This window comes from Nycticebus coucang, chromosome 9, assembly GCF_027406575.1.
Source record: "Nycticebus coucang isolate mNycCou1 chromosome 9, mNycCou1.pri, whole genome shotgun sequence".
Taxonomy (NCBI): Eukaryota; Metazoa; Chordata; class Mammalia; order Primates; family Lorisidae; genus Nycticebus; species Nycticebus coucang.
Genome location: NC_069788.1, coordinates 116180851 through 116196777, shown reverse-complemented (window position 1 = coordinate 116196777; position 15927 = coordinate 116180851). Strand labels below are relative to the sequence as shown.

General features: G+C 46.7%; 1 protein-coding gene across 4 annotated transcripts in view; it reads left to right on the top strand.

Moving 5' to 3' along the window:
- The window catches only part of SUSD6 (sushi domain containing 6), a 106119-nt gene extending 91267 nt beyond the window's left edge, over window positions 1-14852 (top strand). For all 4 annotated transcript variants that reach the window (XM_053601729.1, XM_053601730.1, XM_053601732.1 and 1 more), the window contains exons 3-6: window positions 4225-4422; window positions 5453-5591; window positions 8516-8943; window positions 10866-14852. In XM_053601729.1, the coding sequence (XP_053457704.1) occupies window positions 4225-4422; window positions 5453-5591; window positions 8516-8943; window positions 10866-10891 (791 nt within the window). In that variant the 3' untranslated portion in view covers window positions 10892-14852. The remainder of the gene's footprint in view (window positions 1-4224; window positions 4423-5452; window positions 5592-8515; window positions 8944-10865) is intronic.
- Window positions 14853-15927: the final 1075 nt, after the last annotated feature.

The following is a 15927-nucleotide window of genomic DNA, read 5'->3' as shown; positions in this document are numbered from 1 at the left end:
GGATGCCCACTGGGAGCCTCAGTGGCTGTGGGAGAGAATGGGAAGCAGAGGGGAAGCTAAGGAGAAGTAATTGATTTCTTTTTTTCTGTAAAATTCTCTGCCTTTCTCCCTTTCTTTTGAAAATTATGTACGTTTGCCAAATCATGTGAATTCATTGCCTTCTTGGGATTAAGAAGAGAACTCGAAATTCCCTCCACAGACCTTGGAGTTGTCAGAGGGCGAGCCTGACGCGCAGATTGAGATGGCTCAGGATGGCTTCCAGAAGCCTCTGGGTGATTTATTGCTGTGTGGGTTTTGCTTTTCCTTGATATTATTTATGGAAAATGCCAAGCAGGTCCTCTTCAACATTTTCCCTTGGCCAGGACTGTCCTACTCTGCTCTTGGGCATGGGCGCCACATTTTTTTCATGTGTTCCTGGTGTCTTACAGTGACCTTGCCTTTTTTTGTTTTTATTTTATTTTTTTTTCTGACCCTTTCTTCTAAGGCCCCCTCATTTCCTTCCTAGGACCTGGAACAACATCTTATGATTCTGAAACTGACATGCTTATTTCTTTTCTATGACCTTCATAGATAAATAGGAAAAAAAGTTTTATGTTGTGTTTATTTTACTACTATGCTGTGACTGCTGTAGTGTTGGCATAGTCTAAGGGGTCTCACCACTTCTGGTCCATTATATCAAATTATTCTGCTCCTGTTGTAATGCTGCCCTTCTCAAGAAACTTCGTGGCCCCCCTTTCCTTTGAAGGTAATATTAAACATCTCCTGTTGCACTCAAGGCTCTCTGTAAGAAGATTTCATTGCTCTTCAGGTTTTTTTTGAATTTTTAGACTTTTTAAAAAATTCAACCCAGCAAGACTAGAGTACTTGATGTTCTCTGGGCTTAACCTACATTTTCCGTCTTCAGTGCATTGGCTTCAACTATTCATCTCCCTTCCTGAGGAGGAAAGCTCTACCTGAAATGCTACTTTGCGAGAGCTCTTCCTAGACTCCCCCATACGAGAAGTGATCTCTCCTGCTTTGAGTTTCCTCTCTTGTGGCATGAATTACATTCTTTGGCAAGTATTAAAATAAATCTGTATATAGAATAGTTTGGGGAGAATACAGAAAAAATTAGTGCAGTGCCTTTGAAGAGAGGGTCTAAGTGCTGAGGGGCAGGAAAGGGGCTTACCACTGTACATCTTTTTGAATTGTGTACCATGTATACATATATCTCTTTAGTTTGGGGTTTTTTTCTTGCAGAAGTATTACTTAAATAACAAAAACCTGAGGTATAAAATGTCACAAGACAATATTAGAGGGTATGTTTATATTTACAATCTCAGAGTAAAGAAAATGTCCTTTAAACAAACTCAAATCCTAAAAGCCATAAAGAAAACGAGTTTTCAGTACATGGGTGCATTTAATTGTTAAATCCCTATTTGGCTTCAACTACCTGAAGTATGTTTTATCTCTTTTCAGGGCATAGCACAATGACTCCTACATAGTAATCAATAAATACTAGTTGAGTTGAAATTAAATTGAATTGCAAGTTGCTTCTTTGTGAGCTTCATTTTTTTTTTTCACTTATAAAATGAGTACTAGGTGACCTCCAGGGTTCTCAAAGATTCTGTGGAGATGGGGGTTTTATGGGCAGAAATAACCAGCAAAGTAGGAGTGGGTGACTTTAAAATCCACAGCTCTTCCTCTGAGACGATCTTTCTCTTTGACTCCTGTGGATCCTGCCTGCTTTCAGGAGCTGCCCTAGGGTGCTCAGCATTAATTATGTTGAGGAAGTGAACCAGTTAGACACAGTTCAAGGACAGCCAGTGAGTAAGGGAGATCTGAGGCAGCTTGCTGCCCTGAACAAAAGAGGGAACGTGTAAAGGATAAACAGTCTTCTGAGGTTTCTCAGGGAACCCAGCCGGCCAGCTCTCTGAAACCAGTTGGCTAAAGTTTAAAGAACACTAGGAGTGTCCTTATCTGTCTCCCTCCTGTTCCAGACCCTGTTTGTAGGACAGAGTCGAGAAAGTGTTTCCTTAGAAGGGACCTTATTTGGGCTTGTCTCCTAGTTTCAGACTTCTCTGGATCCCATGACACCTACCCAGCTTTGTTTTGTTTTGTTAATAGAATAGCTTTTTAAAAATGAAGTCTTCTAGCCCTCTACCTCAAGTGATCAGCAGCTTGAGGGCAGAGGGCCTTCATCTCTTTTTGGCTTGGTACCCACTCCCCAGCCTGGCTGGCAGTCAGCTTGCTTGATGGCCAAGTGTAGACTGCAGGAAGGTGTGGCTTCCATGAGAGAGGCTGTAAGGGCATGTGGTGGTGTGGGTGGGCAGTCTTGTTGTTGTGGTGGTGTGGGTGGGCAGTCTTGTTGTTGGGAGCTCGCCTTGTCTGGGACAGTCAGGCTGTGTGACTCCCAGGGTGCTTCTCAGAGGAATCCCCTCTGAGGCCAGGAGTACACATTTTTATTATACTGTGGAGCCCTTTCTGGATTTGATTTTGGAAACAAGGCAGACACTTTCCCCTTACGGGTTTACTAGGACTTTACTCCTTGTACTCCTTTCTTCCAGGACTGTTAGAGGAAGTGGGAAAAAGAAAATGACTGTTCCTATTCTCATACGGTTGGCCTTGTGGTATTCGGGATGGGGTAGAGTATGTGTCAGCAAAATCAAATTTCTTTTGGAACTCCATCCTGCCAGCGTGTCTCTTCTTCCCCAGCCCAGCCTTCCAAATGGTGATTCCTTAGCACCTCCACTGTGCCCCTCCTGTTGGGGCTGGGAATACCCAGCAGTCCCTTGCCTGCAGGCTTCAGTTCTGCAGTGTCTGTCCAGGGTGGAGTCAGAGACTGACCCCTTCTTCTGAGGGCTACTCAGACCTTCCAGCTCCTCTGACTTACGAGGGCTCCTCACACCTAGGCACTGCCTGCCATCTCTCAACCAACAGTTTGAAGGGAGAGAGGGGGAGGTAACTTTGATACACACACATCTCAAAGCTCAGTCAGCTCGTGGGGTAGGAGTGGTGTCTGCTGGTGGAAAGAATGCAGGCGGAGAGTCAGAGGGCTTGACTCTGATCCTAAGCCTGCTGTCTACCCTGAAGCTTGGCTAAAAGTCACTTAACTTTTTGGGTTTTTTTTCAGAGACAGAGTTGCACTGAGTAGAGTGCCGTGTTAGCCTAGTTCATAGCAACTTCAGAGTCCTGAGGTCAAGGCAACTGCCACACACTGCCTAAATTTTCTATTACTATTAGAAACTGGTTCTGGCTCTTGCTCAGGCTGGTCTGGAACTCCTGAGCTCAAGTAATCCTCTCACCTCAGCCTCCCGTGAGCCACCTTGCCTGGCCTAAAAGTCACTTAACTTTTGTGGGCCTCAGTGTCAGAGTTGTCAGGACAAGTAAATAAGATAAGCGGTAAAGGTACTTTTAAAATCAGGTCTACTGGAATGAAAAATGGGGGCTTTACTGTGGGACAGAGACAAGTGACGCCAGTGAGCACTGAAGTCACAGAATGGAAGGCACACAGGAGGCTTGGGAAGCCACCTAAGCAATCTATCAGGAATCCCTTATGAGGCCAAGGGCGCACATTTTTATCATACTAGGGAGCCCTTTCTGGTATTGGTATTGGAAGCAAGGCCAACATTTTCCCCTTACAGCAGCAGTTCTCAACCTGTGGGTTGCGACCCCATTGTAATAATGAAAATACAGCCTGCATATCAGGTATTTACATTACGATTCGTAACAGTAGCAAAATTACAGTTATGAAGTAGCAACGAAAATAATTTTATGGTTGGGGGTCACCACAACATGAGGAACTGTATTAAAGGGTCGCGGTATTAGGAGGCATTAAGAAGGTTGAAAACCACTGCCTTCCAGGTTTAATAGTGTTTTATTCCTTTCACTCTGGTTTATTGTGTATGTTAGTAGGTTTTATTAAAAACATACTGTGTCTAGATCTCTGTAGGTTGAAGACCTCATTAAAGTCTGCTGTTCAGTTATGGATGCAATTTTCTTAAGTCACGGTGGGGAGGGAGAGGGCAAAGGCCTCCCTCAGTGAGTCTTACCCTGTTGCCTTGTACTTCCCTCTCTGGCAGGGGCAACCTGAATTTCCAAGGTTTAGTCAACAACCTTCTAAGGGAATGACTCTTTGCTCCTTGTGTGTTTCCTATTAACTCTTCTAGCACTGCATCATGGAAAGGAAATTGCTATTGGAAAACCTCACGACTATACCACTGCACTCTCTCTGTGTCTTTGCAGTGTGCCCTCTGCCACCAGAACCAGAGAATGGTGGCTACATCTGTCACCCGCAGCCTTGCAGAGACCCCCTGACAGCAGGCAGCGTCATCGAATACCTGTGTGCCGAAGGCTACATGTTGAAGGGCGATTACAAATATCTGACGTGTAAGAATGGCGAGTGGAAACCAGCTATGGAGATTAGCTGCCATCTCAACGAGGGTCAGTCTGGCCAACAAGAAAGGGATGCTGTAGGGTTCTGCTCTCCCATAACTCCCGGGAAGTGGTTCATGCTTCCTCTGGAGCACCCTTTGCTGCAGTGCAGAGTAGCCTCTTCTGATGTCCTGCAGCTTCCCTTCCTCTGGGGTTTCATATCTTTATGGAAGACATTTGGGGTTGCTGGGGCATGTCCTGTCACATTTCACTGGGCCACCAAGGAGCTTAGCAGTTTAGTGGGGCATCTGCCCAGCTGTAAAGCCACTTTGATGTTCAAGATCTCACATTTGCCTCGCCAGATGTTGGTAACCTTTGACCGTGTTTCGTTAACACAGTGAGCACAATGCCAACACCTTCTCTAGTGTCTTTTTCATTTTACTTTCTTTGAATGGAAATGGACTGTTTTGTTATGGAGTGATTGTCCTACTGGATAGAAGATCTCTACCCCTTCTTCCTCCTCCTGTCTTGCATGACAGGGAAATCCAGCTGCCTGCAGGAAAATGTGTATCACACGGGCTGTCTTTGTGCTTCACACTCAGGCCTCAAGACCAGAACATATTTAATCCATGACACCCCAGAGAAGGGTGGGAGCCAATCTGAGATTTACAAATAAAGCCCTGGTACCTTAGGGACTTAGTACATCACAGTTCATAAGTTGTCCTTCCACATGGGGAAAAACACAAATGGTGGAACGATGTGCCTATTTAAATGATTGTTCTACCAATTTGCCATTGAGGATAGTCTCAAAGTGATTTATAAAGGTAAAATCTCTAGCATTAAGTAAGAATAGATATCAGATGGACCTCAAATGTTGGGAGTAAAGGGAATTTTTTATTCAGGAAACAGGACAGCACCTTTCTAGGATCACCACGTATGGGTAGGTCATTCTACACAGTCTTTCCTGAAATGACCCTGACCATAGGGTGTCTCTGTGTGCGTATTTTAACTCAGAGCATTTGGCAGATCACCTGTGGGGCCCTTGTTTTATGTATCTGGGTACAAAACCCTTCTGATGATGGATGGCTTGCTCTTATAGAGAAAGACACCCACACGTCACTTGGAGTCTCCACGCTGTCTATAGTGGCTTCCACTGCCAGCTCTGTGGCGTTGATTCTCTTCCTTGTGGTGCTGTTTGTGTTACTGCAGCCAAAGCTGAAGTCCTTCCATCACAGCAGGTGAGTCTCGGGCAGAGCTCCTGTGGGCGGCCTCTGGCTGGCAGCGGTTGCTGGTGATTTGCCAGCCTCTGCTGGTCTGTGTGCCCAGGGAAGGGGAAGGGCCCTGCCATGTGTTAAATTCCTGGACATCCTGACATTGTGCTTATTGCTTTGCACACATTATATTAATTCTCACAGGAACATTGCAGATGAGGAAACTGAGGCTCAGAAAGGTTATGTAATTCACTTAAGGTCATATTTCTAAATGATACCAGAATTGAGATTAGAACGTAAATCTATTCAACCCCAAAGCTAGGTCATTTCCCTTAACACAAGTGGTTCTCAAAGTGTGGTTCCAGCAGCATTGGCATCATAGAACTTGGTAGGAACACCTATTTTCAGGCCCTGTCCCAGACTACTGAATGATAAGCTTAGGGGCTAAGACCTGACAAGCTCTCCCAGTGATACTGATGCATCCTTAGATTTACAAGCCACTGCTCTATACTCCTGGTTCCCAGTCTTGGCTGCACATAGAGGCACCTGCGGGGAGTTAAATACTGACACCGGGGCCTTCATCCTTACACACTCCAATTTATTTGGTTTGGAGTGCGTCTCTGGTATTAGCTGTTTATAAAAAGACTTCTCAGGTGGTTCTGATTTGCAATTAGGACTGAGAACCACTGCACTCTACTGATGAGAATCAGAGAAAGTGGCTTTTCCTGCCTGCCTTTTGGCGTAATGCATTAGCCACAAATCATCCTGGACTGGGGAGGGGTGAACAAGACAGTTCCCAATGGTGCTGGCCCTGGATGGATTCCCAGTAATGGACTTCTCTTCCAGCTGTCATGGCTTCTGCAGTTGCCTGCCCTGGCAGTTCCTCATTCCCTCTTGAGGAGTATATCTTTATATTCATCAGAGCCTTTAATTGGTCACTGTCATAACCCACAGGCATGAAGGGCTGAACTAACTACATTTAAGGCCCGGTGGCTCACGCCTATAATCCCAGCACTTGGGAGGCCAAAAAGGGTGGATTGCCTGAACTTACAGGTTTGAGACCAGCCTTAGCCAGAGTGACCCCATCTCTAAAAAATAGCCAGACATTGTGGTGGGCGCCTGTAGCCCAGGTACTTGGGAGGCTAAGGCAAAAGGATCACTTGAGCCTAAGAGTTGAGGTTGCTGTGAGCTATGACGCCACAGCACTCTGCCAAAGGTGACCGAGTGAGACGCTGACTCAAAAAAAAAAAAAAAAAGAAAAGAAAAATTACCACCTTTCAAACAAATCTATTTTGAGTAACAAAAGTTAAGCCCATACAAGCATACACACTGCCTTCTCTGCCACCTTGCCATCATGGTTCCCCTTCCTTCCAAAATTCTCTGGTCACTTTTTAGGGGCCACTATTCTCCTCACTGTGAGTACATTATTTGAATTAGGTAGTACTGATTTTTATCTCCAAGTTCAGGGAAGGAAATTGAGATCTACTAATAATAATCTAAAAACAATATAATGGTTCAGCAATAGATGGTGTGTATTTCTTGATGTGATGAGCTGAAAAAGACACAACATTTCCTGTGTAATGCTCTTGGAAAAGCTGGTCTGAATCCAACCCTGAGGAAATAATTAGACAAATCCAGATTGTGGGACATTCTATGAGACAGCTAGCCTGGAACGTTAAAAAAATCACCAATATCATGAAAAAAAGGACTGTTATAAATTAGAGGTAGAAGAGGTGGAACAGCTAAATGCAATTCATGATCCTTAATTGGGTCCTAGATAAAAACAAAGAAGATTGCAGCTGAAATGAATGTGTTTTGGGCTAGCTGGGAAAATTTGTGTCATAGTATCATACCTGTGTTAAACTCCTGAGATGTAATAATGTTGTAGTTATGTCTCAGAGGGGGCTCTTAGGAGATGCATGCTAAGTAATATCTCCACTTTAGTTGTCTGTGTCTGTGACAAAAGTGATCCCCTCAAAAGGTGTGTCTGTGTGAATAAATCTCACACACATAATGTTGAGTAAAAGAAGCCAGAGATGTACAGTCATATACACTCACAAATTTGCAAAACAGAACTATAGTATGAAATGATCATGTTTAGGTGGTAAAACTGTGACAGTAAGAAGCCAAGGAGTGATTTCCGTGAAAGTCAGGATAGGGACTGCTTTTTGTGAGAGTAACTGGGAGAGGTATGGGGTCTAAGGTGTGAATAGCATTCTATTTCTGACCTAGGTGGGAGTTTTATATCAGTCTTACCTTCAGAATAAATCAGTGAACTGTATGTAGATTTTTCTGTGTTCTATCATGTATTTTATTGTAATCCACACATAATTTTTTTAAAGTTTACAAAATTTCAGTGTTTAAAAAAAAAAATCAAGCACTGTGTCTGAGTTGGAAAAATAATTCTTTTGACTTGCAGTCCAGTATCCCATTTTAAGACCACATTGCTCCTCCCCACTTTTAAACAGCTTTATGGACCTATGATTCACATACCATACAATACACCCATTTAATGTGTGCAGTGAATTTATATTCGCAGCTATGTACCACCATCATTCTCTCTATTTTTTATCTTAGCTGTGCTGAATGTATCTTTATTTCCAGATCGCTAGGTTCCTAGTTTCTGTAAAGAGCCAGGGTTTGTGTATCCAGAGATTAAGAACACAGTCTTTGGAGACAGATGAAACTGGGGTCAAATCCCAGCTCCATCCCTTGCTGTCTGTGTGACTGTGGGCAAGTTACTTCTCTGAGCCTCATCTCCATTCTTGATGAATTCCTACCTGAAAAGGCACAGGTGAGAATCCAGTGTGATAGTGTTCAGAGTACTTAGTTCTGGTGCTTGATGTATAGTAAGTACTCAAAAATGGTGACTGGTTTTGGTCTTATTATGGTATTTGTTTATCTGTATGTTTATTCTCATTCTTCCTTTGTCTTTTCTTTTTCTGATCCAGGCGTGACCAGGGGGTATCTGGGGACCAGGTCTCCATCATGGTAGATGGAGTCCAGGTCGCATTACCATCATACGAGGAGGCAGTGTATGGCAGTTCTGGTCACTGTGTGCCACCTGCTGACCCCAGAGTGCAGATTGTGCTGTCAGAGGGGTCTGGGCCCAGTGGGAGGAGCATGCCAAGGGAACAGCAGCTGCAGGACCAGGGAGCCTGCTCCTCTGCAGGTGGAGAGGAAGAGGGCCCAGGCCAGTCTGGACTGTGTGACGCCTGGGGCTCTCGGGGCTTGGAGACTGTGATGGTGCATCAAGCAACCACTTCCTCCTGGGTGGCCGGCTCAGGGAGCAGCCAACTGACACACAAAGATACCGCAGATTCAGAGAACAGTGACATTCAAAGCCTTTTATCCCTCACGTCAGAGGAGTACACAGATGGTAGGTGGTCTGAGCTGCTTGAGGTCCTTGCCGGGAGGGAGGAAGTACTGAGCCTTTCTAACAATTGGTGTATTTTCGGCAGAGAAAGATGATACCTGGGGTATTAGCCTATAAAGTAGGATTTTACTGAGTACCGGGTGGGGCTATGGGCTCTCTAGAGAGAGACTTTTCACTATTGTCTGTGAATTCATACAGTTTAGGGTCTCTCATGCTATTCATGGTCACAGGGCTGTGCTGAATCAAAAGGTAGACAGCTGGTTGAAGGTGAGGGTGGGAATCTGTTCTCTTGTTATAATTTTTATGTTTCTGAAAGGTTAGGGATGACAAAGAGGCATGGGGTTGTATTATAGAGAAATCAAAGACTGTCTTCCAGAGCAGACAGCTGCTTCATTCCAAACAGACCTGTTCCAGGTACTGTGCTAGTTATCTTGCAGTATCTCAGTTAAACCCCACAATAATCTTGATATAGGAATTCATTACAACCCCAATTTTATAGGTAAAGGAACCGAGGCTCAGAGAAAGTAAATAACTTAGTACACTGGTAAATTGCTGAGCTCGGATTTTAAGCCAGATAAATCTGGCTCCAAAACCTGCATTTTTTAACCCCACGGTACCATGCTCCCTTTCAAGGTGATCCCAGCTTATTTTTGGCACACAAGCCATAGAATGAAATTACTGTCTTCTGGTGGTTCTGCCTTTGCTGGAGCTCAGTTTAACCTTGGACTTGAGTCTGTCACTTTAAAAAATTATCTTTAAGTGAAATCCCAGTGTAGTCTAGGATGCACACTAATCCTAGATGTCCCTTTTGGTTGTGAGGACTTCTGTATTCATAGAGCTTCCCTTAAGAGCCTAAGAGGAAACTTGATGATTCCTAAACATCTTGGACATAGTAAATGTCTAAGGTTTAGAGTATCAGAAAGCAGAGAGGCTGGAAATTCTTGAATGCAGACTGTGGAACTTCCTGGTTATCAACAGCTTGCTGTCTTTTTTATTGGTTGGCTAGAGAACTTGAATGTGGAAGCAAATGACCCTAGGGACCGCCAGCCACAAATATTGTTAGACAACTGGAGTGCACATTGCAGTCCTAACGCTCCCAAGGATCCAAGATGGGGTCCTGTTGTTTCTTCTCCCCATGTATTTAATAAGCATTTTTGAGAGCCTGTCTTATGGCTGGTGCTTGCTTAGGTTTTAGAGTTTGATACAGAGAAATACAAAACATGCCCCCTGTCATCATGGAGTGTCAGTCGTTTCCCTCATTTCTCAAGTGGACGTGTAGAGGTAGAAGAAGCGGGACGGCTAAACGCTGTTCGTGACCCTTAGTAATCGGGTCCTAGATGAAAGTACAGTGGGACCTGTACTTGAGAAATAAGGGAACCAAGAATTGTAGGGTCTGTTGGAATGAGAAGTTCACAAAACAAAACACATAGGCCAATGAGTTTGTCGCAGGCCATGCTGGAGCTGTTAATGGGACTGATAATGCTAGGAAGTTGGGAGCTTAAGTCTGCTGACATATGAGGAAACTGAAATCTGGAGAAGGGAAGTGATTTATCCAAGGCCACACAACTGGTAGATGGCTTTAGAAGCTGGTAAGACTTACGCAGGGCCTCGTAGCCTCATGTCATAGGATTAAGAGAGAAAAGGGAGCGACTAGACCAGCAGAGCGAAGGCAGAAGAGGGTTCATGTTGGTGGGTTGAAAACCGGACTGTATATCCAGATTTTGTCATATAGGCAGTAGGAGAGATGAGCCAGAAGGGCCTAAAAAAGAGGCAGGGAATTTTTGCCTACCTAGGATTATATAAGGGGACATTTTATTACTTTAAATTAGGGGCTGTGTTGTGGGGCCCCTGAAAGGAGATTAGGAATGCTATGGAGAGACCCACATGGAGTAACCACTGTATTTTCCTTCCCTGTCTTCCTGCAGATATCCCACTGTTGAAAGAAGCATAAGGGCTGTGGCCGACTCCTCCTCTCTATGAGGGTCCTCTGCCCTTTTCCCTCTCTCTCTGGGTTTTAGCACCCTGCACTCTCCAGCCACCCTGCCTGGGTACCTGAGCTGCCACCTGTGTGTCTGTGTATCTCTGAGGGCCTGCAGGCCCACCTCGCTGGAAGCTCAAGGAAGATTCTCACCATCTGCCTGCTGGACAGCTGGAGGAGCTGGCTCTGCGCCTGGCCCAGTCTTCCCATCTGTTGGGGACAGATTTGAATGTGCTGGATCGAGCCCTCCCTTTCCCTAAGCCTCTGGGTCCCTTCCAATGAGCTCTTTGGCGGCAGCCCTTGGCTCATGTGGGCTGATGCTGCCATGTTCACTGTGCCTTCCCCACCCTGCCCAGTGTTTTCTGTCATTTAGGCTTGTTGCGTCCACAAGCCTTGTGGCCGCACTGCTGCCCCTTGCCACATAGGGGTCAGGCCTGGGTCTGGCCTGTTATTTGCTTTGAGGGCTGTCGCTGCTGCCATTTGCAGGAGCAGATCCCAAGAGTGAGAGCTCTTGAGTGAGGAATTGGCTCTAATAGGGGCGAGAATATGTGTCCCTGGACTGGCCCCAGGTTGACACTGGTGGCACATTTCCTTGGCTGAGGATGGAAGATTTGGGAAATTATGCCAAAGCTGCCCTAGCACCTGGCTGTCTGGCTCAGAGGTGCAGCCTCCTGGCCCTGTTGAGAGTTTCCCCGGAAGCATGCAGAAGATCCCAAGGGAGGAAAGGCAGGTGGCTGATGATGATTGTCTTCCTAATGTGCAAGTTCTCACTTCCTGCTTCCAGCATCTTTTCTATTTCCCTGGAGCCTAAGGGGAAGTTTCATGCTGTCTCCTGGGATGTATCCCAGACAGATCTGGCTTCTGTGCTGCTCACAGGGGCCCACAGCAGGAGAGTTGCTGTGATGCCCTGGAGTGCCAGCTAGTCACTGGCAGTCTGGGCAACTTGCCCCTATCTGGGTTTGTGGTGACGGAGGAGAGGCCGAGAGGCACAGACTGAGTCCCCAGGCAGCTGCAGGCAGCTCCAGCCTGGTTCTGAGGATCCTCCCGACCACGGTCACGTGCCTTAGTAACTATACCCAGGAAGTGGCCTGCTGCTTGCTGCGCTGCTGCTTTTCGTACTTTTCTGCTCTTCCCTGCCACCCCTCCGCATATCTCAGCCAACAGGAGACTCCTTTTCTTCCCTGGCACCCAGGGACGAGGGCTGAGATGCGGTTCATCTTCCCCTGATCTTACTGGCCTGAAGCGGGTGGAGGGGCATGGAAGAGGAGCCCTGGCTGCTCAGCCACATGTGGGACGCTGACAGTGCCGGGTGTACCATCTCCATCAGGGTGCTGTCTTCAGAAGACATGTGGCATTAAGGAATGTTTGATTTTGCTTTCTTTTTCCCCCTGAAGTACTGGGGCTGGGAAACTTTGAAACTGACTCTGTGCATGTCTGCTCCTCCCCCAGCCTCTCTGCTCAGGCTGTTAACAATAAAAAGCCCTGTGTATTTTCAGTTCCTGACCTAGCAGGGTTAGCTCCAGGCGTGGGTGGCCGGAAGCCTTTCTCCCAGCCGCTCCCTCACCTCCTGCCTCCACTCTCACACAAGCACTTTACCGCTCAGTCGCCCCTGGCCTTCTGCCGCATGTAGTCTTCCTTCCTCTCAGGGTAAGGGCAGTGCCTGCTGGGCCTGTTGGCCACCCCCTCCCCAGGAGCCCTTGTCTGCTGTGCCCAAAGCCTAGGCAAGCGTGGTTAAGTTGGGAACGGGTTGGAGAAGGTGCTAGAACTAGACGGGGGATGAGGCTTGTTACGGTGGGGGGGTAGGGGGGTCCCTAGCCACCTTGCCTCCTGGGCTCACCTTCACCCATAGTGGTGCCTTTGTCTTCCTCAAGAAAAGAAAGCAGGGGCAGCTTGGGTGAGGGGAAGAATTGGAGACCTCACTGCTGAGCCTTCAGCTTTGATTGTCCACTTTTCCAAAACCTAAATTCTATTCTAGAATATTTTTTAAAATAGAAGATCTTATCCTTTTCTACCTTGTTATTCTGGGCTTTTCCCGCCTAAGAGATTGCACTTTTTGTTTGGGGTTTATTCAGCCCAGGTGGTAAATGAAAAGCTGCCTCCCAAAGCCTCCTTCGCCCTCGCCCTCCACTGACACCGCTCTGAGACACAAGCCCGTCCAGACTTGCCCACCTGGTAGGAGAATAAAACAGCAGAACGGGGGAACTTTAGCTTCTCTTCCCTGGCTCCTGTCACAGGCTTTGATGAGCCCCCTACCCTGGAGGCTCCTGGGCCTGTGGGTACAGGAGCTAATTGTGTTGCTGCCGAAGTCTCCTGTGACAGCTTCTTCCAGTTACTTCTCCCTTCCCCAAAGCAATTTCTTAACCTTAGAAGTTATGAGCTGCTGTTTCTAGGGCTTCTGGGTTTGTCTCATGCAGAGGGATTAGATTCTCCACCGATGCCTTGAGGTGGGGCCTGGCTAGGAAACCAGGGCTGGTGTCGCAGGGCAATGTTTGGAGGGGGGCTGCAGGAGGGGCCTGGAGAAAGTGGGAAAAGCTGTGGCCATAGCCCTGCTTTCCTGGGCTCACTTCTGTGGGGTGGAGGTCCAATAGAGGCTTGTCTAGAAGAAATGGTCAGCACCAAAGGACTTTTAAAAGGGTGGTGGTTTTTATTTTATTGTTTTGGGGGGGTTTTTTGCACATTTGAGCTGACTCAATGCAGGTTTTATACCCGGGAGACTTGCAGTCACATTCTAGTGACTTTCAAGGGCCAGAATATGGTGAAAATCGCTTAAAATTTCCGTCCCCTCCATGCCTTAGTTCAGCAGCTTGGCGCTATCTGTTGGCATTTCTGTATTGTGTGCTGTGTTCCCGTTTCACTGGGTGTAACCGTGAAATGGGCTGAGTCCTGGCCACTTCATTTGGTTTTATAAGGCATTTCCATGTCTGTTTGGCAAGCACTCCATTCACAAAGAGAACTTGAACTCATACTGACTTTCATGTTCATTGTGCCCTCCTCCTCCCACCCTCAGCTTTAAAGCTCTGTGGAGAAGCCAGATGGTGAGACAGACAAAGGTATACTTTGCCTGCTTCATTGCTGGTGGCTCGAGGATAGTAGCATTCGGCCCCCTCCCTCCTAGTTCCAGATGAGCTCTCAAACCACTTGCTTCCCACATGACAGTTTCGCCTCCATTTCCAGGGAACGTCCTTGCATAGAGAATGGAATATGCTGCAAACATTTCTACATCCTTACTCCTCCCCCCTTCTCAGAAAGAAACAATGGCCTAGAAGGGAAGTGGCACCCAGGCTCCACAGCTTAATTCCAGATGTGTTTGCCAAGGACAGCGATGCTGGGATTGTCTCTCTTTGGGCTCTCAACATAGGGACAGCCATCACAGGTACCCCAAGGAAGGGCATGGAGAACGTTCTGCTTGGCAGATGTTTAGTCTGAATGGTGCAGTCATGGGTTTCCTGGAAAGGGGGAAAGGTGGCAGGCCCAGCTTTTTTGGGGAAACAACTCTTAAAGTCCAGTTGAACATCTAGTAGAATTTGATCAAAACCCAAGGTTGAGCCCTCTGCCCAGCATCAGAGCTAGCTGGAGAGGACACAGGGCAGAGCACTCAGATTGCCAAGCAGGGAGGAGAGATGGACGCAGGTTGCGTGACACCCCCTGCACCCTGCCCTGGCTTCAGGTTTCTGCACCACTATGGAACTCTTTGCGGAATGGTACTCATACAATGGTTTAAAACTACACATGCGTAATTGACTCTGTGCAGGATGTCACTGAATCAGTTTGGATTTGCTTTATTTTATTTCACATATATATTTTTTTGGTATCCTGTACATTGCAGTGGGTGTGAAGATAGTATTTTAATATTTGTACAAAGTTTAATTTAATTGTTCTATGTATATAACTGCATTTCTAAATAAATAATTAAAAAATGTTCTTATGAAGGCAATTGTAGCAGATGTGATCCTTCCAGAAAGCATTGAAAAGAATGTATCTTGTTAGAAGCTCATGATGGCATGAGACACTAACTCTTGGGCAGGGGCCCTGGCAAGTGATGGGGGAGGCGGAAGGGGAGAAGACCGTGATATGAGAGGGAAGACCACAGACATAGGTGGAAATCACCAACTTGTTGTCTGAGTGTGCTGAGTGTGCAGACTGCTGTGCTTGGGCTGGAAATCAGCAGTGAACAATACATTGTGGTGGACCTGCATGAAACTTTGGAGATACTAGGAAGGCAGACAGTGACAAAAGTGTGCCCCGATTGTTAGGATCAGGGATGCATAAGGTCTAATGGGGCAGTTAGAAAATGCCTCCTGCATGAAAAGGCACTTAAGCTGTGATGGGAAGGCCCGCACAGTGAGGCCAAAGGGCAGGACACCACCCATGTGCAGGCACAAAGGGAGCAGAGAATGCATTCTGTTTAAGAAACAAAAAGGGTCTGTGTCACTGCATTGCAGGGCAGAGGGAAGAGTGGTTTAGGATGAGCCAGGGGAGGGGCAGGGACCAGATTGTGGTGGCCTTCACCAGCCATTTTGGCAAGTTTGCACTTCATCCTAAGGGTGATAGGAAGTACCTTAACAATTTTAAATCGAGTGACTTAGATCTGCATTTTCTTTCTCTGGGGAGCTCTCTCCATCTGCTTGTGAAGCATGGGATTAGGGAGCTATACCCGAAAACCATGGAAGGCATACGGAATGGTTTCCACTGGGGTGATGGCATCAGGGCCGGATTCAAAAGATACTAATGAAGAAGGTGGAATCAAGAGGACTTGGTGGCTGGCTGCACGTGGGAGACCCAGCCTCTGACTCCAGTAGCTGGGTGAGCAGCAGTACCTTTCTGAGATGGGGAAGTGGAGTGACAGTATGGGGAGAGAAGTGTTGGGCTCAGTTTGAGGCATGCTGAGTTGGCGGTGTCTGATATCCAAGTGGAGATGTCCACCAGGCAGGTGGGTATTGACACCTAGAGCTCCAAAGTAGATGAGAACTTGAGCGAGAAGAGGAGGAGGTCGTCTCTGGAAGCTAGAG